The sequence below is a fragment of the Beta vulgaris genome, chromosome 3 (genome assembly GCF_026745355.1).
Source record: "Beta vulgaris subsp. vulgaris cultivar EL10 chromosome 3, EL10.2, whole genome shotgun sequence".
Classification (NCBI taxonomy): domain Eukaryota; kingdom Viridiplantae; phylum Streptophyta; class Magnoliopsida; order Caryophyllales; family Amaranthaceae; genus Beta; species Beta vulgaris.
Window position 1 is genome coordinate 52,478,761 of NC_079204.1, and position 4,665 is coordinate 52,483,425.

General features: G+C 33.5%; 1 protein-coding gene across 1 annotated transcript; it reads right to left on the minus strand.

Moving 5' to 3' along the window:
- Positions 1-1,994: 1,994 nt before the first annotated feature.
- Positions 1,995-3,934, minus strand: LOC104889593 (GDSL esterase/lipase At1g28610). Its single transcript, XM_010674851.2, has 2 exons — positions 3,621-3,934; positions 1,995-3,011 (listed from the first exon to the last, which is right to left on the minus strand). Exons 1-2 carry the CDS (start codon positions 3,886-3,888, stop codon positions 2,155-2,157), a joined length of 1,125 nt encoding a protein of 374 aa, XP_010673153.1. The 5' UTR covers positions 3,889-3,934; the 3' UTR covers positions 1,995-2,154.
- Positions 3,935-4,665: the final 731 nt, after the last annotated feature.

Sequence of the window (4,665 nt, forward strand, 5' to 3'; positions counted from 1 at the left end):
TTAATAAAATCCACTATATATTGTATATAAGTTCATTATATCTTTATAAAACTCACTATATGAAATTACTATCAATTACCAACCCGGTGCACTCTAATAAGCTAGTGTGCACCAGCTCTATTTAAGTTTTTTTTTTTTAAAAATTAAGATTCTCCGAGCTTTTACCCTATCTATGTCCAATTTGTGCGATTTTTTTTAAAAACCTAATTCTTACCGTCATTGGACTACATTATCCATTGAAGTTATACCTATAATTTTACTATTTAAGAAACAAAAACAGCAAAGAAAGAAAGTGGGATGATTAAAAAAAGCATTAATTGAGGGCTTTAATCTCATATATTATGCACGATAAGTCGATAATCCACTGCAAATCTTTAAATGGGAGTGGATTGCGGGTGGGGTGGGGTGGTTAGGGTTAGGGTTAGGATTAAGGCCAGAATTAGAGATTATTTTGGGTTTAAAGTAAAAAATTAGGATCAATAACTAACGACGTTAACGTCGTTTAGTCATTAAGGACATTTGGGTGCATTTATATAAAACTGAGGGGTACCTGATGAAATTTGAAAATATATAGGGTACCAGCCTACCAGGTGAATTTTTTGGAAACTCGAGGATACTGGGTAAAAATGGTTCTATCTATTTCATACATGATTGATGTATTGCCATTATGACGTAGGAAAGTCAGCGGATAAGTTCGATAACGAAGTTCGACAAAAGAGCCTGAAATGATTTCTACTAATCGGGCCGACAGAGTCCAATTGCTTATTGTGATACCTTTCTGGAAGCGGAACGGGCAACGAGTCAAACTCACCGCTATGTCGTGACCTATAGGCTTTTTAAGCCATCCGAGTTCGTTTAAGCCCTGAAATCGGCATTTTAATTATTTCCGAATTTTTATTATTTCCTTAATTTCGTATTAGGGTTTGGTGTTAAGTATTTAAACATTATTAGGTCATTATTGGGAGGCGGTTTTTGACTTTTAATAATATATATCACATAATTTCTACTCTTTTCTGGTGGATTCCGGATTTTCTACAGATTTATCGCTTGTAAATATGTTCGTTCTTGATCGAGACTAGCGCTTGCTTTTCTCCATATTTTCCGACTGCGTCACATTAGATAGTTTTAGTTTTACTTGGCAAACTAAATTTTTTCTGAGAGATAATTTTGTCTAAGTTTTAGCCTCAATATGTACTTATGCTTACTTATAATTCAGAATGGAAGCCGAATATTTTCGGAGCTCTATCATCTGATCTGTAGGTAGCTATTGTCTATTGGCCGGAAAGTATGCCGAAAAATTTGGCCATATGAATTACTGAAAGGTGTATTTTTAACTAATAATTACCCCAATAATAAAAGTGTAAAGATGATCAACCCTCTTCTCTCGCCTACAATATACATGATGCTCAACTTAAGCTTGTTAATGGAGCATCTAGTATAGTAACATATATAAGCTTCAAACACAGAAAATTCATAGTACTTCATAATGAATTTTTTGATTTAAAGATGGTTATTGAAGAAGAATATTATCCATCACATCGACATAGATCTTATGATAGAATCATTATACCAAAATGGAGAAATTAGTCCACAATGATTCAACACTCTTCCTCTTCCCCCCATTTTTTATGTTCTAAACACATTTAATTCATTAATCCAATTGTATATTACATGATCATCCATCTTATAAACTCGAATAATTAATTATATGTATTTTTCCCATGGTAGAAATCATATTCCAACACTTTCTTACATACTAGCTAGCTTGATTGATAAAAGTTTGCGGATTAATAATCAAGTCCTAAAATCCAATTCGATGCATCACTGACTTTTGTGGCTTTTTATACCCCGTAAAAAAATTAAAGCCATGAAAATCACCTCTTTACATAGCCACATCAAGCTACACATGCAGCCTAAGGCTCCAGCTACAGATTTCACAAAGAAAATGAAGCAAAATAATCGAAAAATCAAACCATATTAAAGGAGGATTTAGACAAGGAAATTTAATTGAATATAAGCTAATCAAAGTCTAATACATCAAGATCATGGGAACATTATTAAAGCTAGTAAAATTGTACATCTTAAATTCTGAAAAATTCTAGACTAATATAGTAATATCATTTGATCGAGAACTAAGAAAAATGAAAAAGATGTCTAAACTCGAGTTGAGATGCCATGGATGATATTCTTCTTCAACAACCATCTTGCCATGAGTTTATATGCATGCTGAGTCATGTGAACTCCATCCCAACTGACGCGCTCATACGGATGCTTGCAAACAGGAACTCCATTGTACCCACACATGCTTGTTATGTTAAAGTTGTATTCGTTGTTGCCAATCCCACAGCATGTCTTTTGCACTTCATCCTTCTTGAATCCGAGTGAAGCTGCGTGTTTAAGGAGTTCCCTCAATGCGTTGTAATAGTCAGCATAAACAATAGCAACCTTTGGATGCTGCTCTTGAAGCTTCCTAATAGCTTCTTGTAAGTGATCATTTTGAAACGTCGCGAATTCGTTCAATCCTTTAAGACAGTGAAGCTCATCGTACATATTTGCGTCATTCGTTTGGAAGGCGCTGAGATAGATAGGCATACAACCAATTGGGAAGTTACCAGGAATGACAATTTGAGTTGCACCTGAACTAATTACTTCTTGTACAGCACTTGTGATGCCTTGAATAACTTCATCTACCATTTGTTGAACATCTTGGAGTGATTTTTGTTGGAAGAAGGCATAGTTGAAGTCATTACCACCTGTTTCGATGATGAAAAGGGTGTTTGCGAGCTTGTGTTTGCAGTCTGAAGAATGCTTACAAAGTGACTGAAGGTGAGACTTAAACCAACCCAATTGAACAGGTAGTGAACTGTTTGTGACAGGAGATAAAATGTTCTTAGCAGCTAATGTTGATGTGGTAAGAGTTGTGGACCCTGCAACTGCAAAGTTTACTCCATGTTTGAAGTTGCCAGCTTTATTAAGATATGCATCCAAAAATGGCAGCTTGAAGTATTCGGCTGAAATACATGAAAAGAACAAAAGATATTAATTATTGTTGTATCAACAACACAAGAAGAAAATTTAGGGTTACAGTACTCTTTACCCTACTGAAAGATAGATAAAAAAGCATGTCATATTCACACATAAACAGTTACACATGTGAATCTTGAAATATTTTTCTATGAGATCTCAAGGTTGAAAGAATTTAATTCTTTTATAACTTCTAAATACAGTAAATATTTATTGTCATATACTTATACTATTCTATCTACATATAAAGCTTCACAACTCACAAATTAGCATGCGTACATATTACCAACATTCCGTATAAAAGAATTAGTATCAAACATAACAAAAAAAGTCCTATTTTTTTCCTTATAAGACTTAACATCATATTCCGATTGATAAAAAAAAGTTTCTTTACAAAATATTTATGATGAATAATAATCAACGTATAAATTATGTACTCTTCGAGTTCTGATTACTAATGATTCCCTATAGTATATACTGATCCATTATAGGAGTTAAACATATCTATGATATCAAGAACAATTTACAATATAGAAAAATTGGTAGGAAATTGATCTGATGATGTAACTAAATTATGATGAGTGACATACACATACCAATAAAATCGATCATGAGAAGACCATTAGAGCAACGACCAGTTGGTTTATGGAAAAAGTTTTGTCCATAAGGAAGTCGTGCAAAGGCTGAATGTGATCCAACTGGGTCCTCACGAATCAAATTACCCGTGTCCGAAATCGAATCTCCAAACTGATAGATTGCATCAACTTCAGCTTGGTAATGGGGAGGAACTGCATTGAGACCACGAGAAACACAAGAGAAAAGAGCAACAATCACCAAGAACAAGAACAACTTCATACTAGCCATTATTATTATAACTCGCTCAAAGACTATAGCAGAATATGTAATGCAAGTAATTCTGTGAATTTTTACAGTAATAATGTATTAAGAGTTAGGAGGGGGAGGTTGTATTTATAGAGTTTAGCAAAATATCCTAATCCAACTCGGTGATGTCTTTTGTTTGCACTTTACTCCAAGCCTTCCTAAGGAAATCAGTTTACCGAGTTAATTATGGTTTAGTTAATGGTTGTGTGATAAGAATAGAAAAACTTTGTTGGATAATACTTCGTGATTTATGATTGAATTAAGGCATATTATACTGTAATATATTATCTGGTTATTATATCTAGATAGGATTATCACCTAAAAGGGACTGTGGAGGATATGAAAGAGAGTGTGAGATGAGGTCATATAGATCTCTATTACATAAGGGAAGGAGGGACCTATGGTGTCCTCTTTTGAATTGACTATTTTGCCACCCCTTTCCCTTACTGAATTACAAAAATAATATCAATACCAAAACGGGGATTCAAACAAAGCTACCGAAAATTAAATTTCAACATCACTCCCAAATCACTTATGTTAGGAAACTTTACAAATCCCTTTCTAAATCACGTTCAAGAAATCCCGCAAATCACTAAACTTTACAAAAAATTAAAATTAACTTACAAACCAAAACTAATATAGTAGGGCGTAAATACATAAAAAAACATTCACAAAATTCACTTACAAATATTATTCTCAAGAACTCACAAATTTCACTTACAAATTATTCTTTACCTATACACGCTATGCATAAAAATC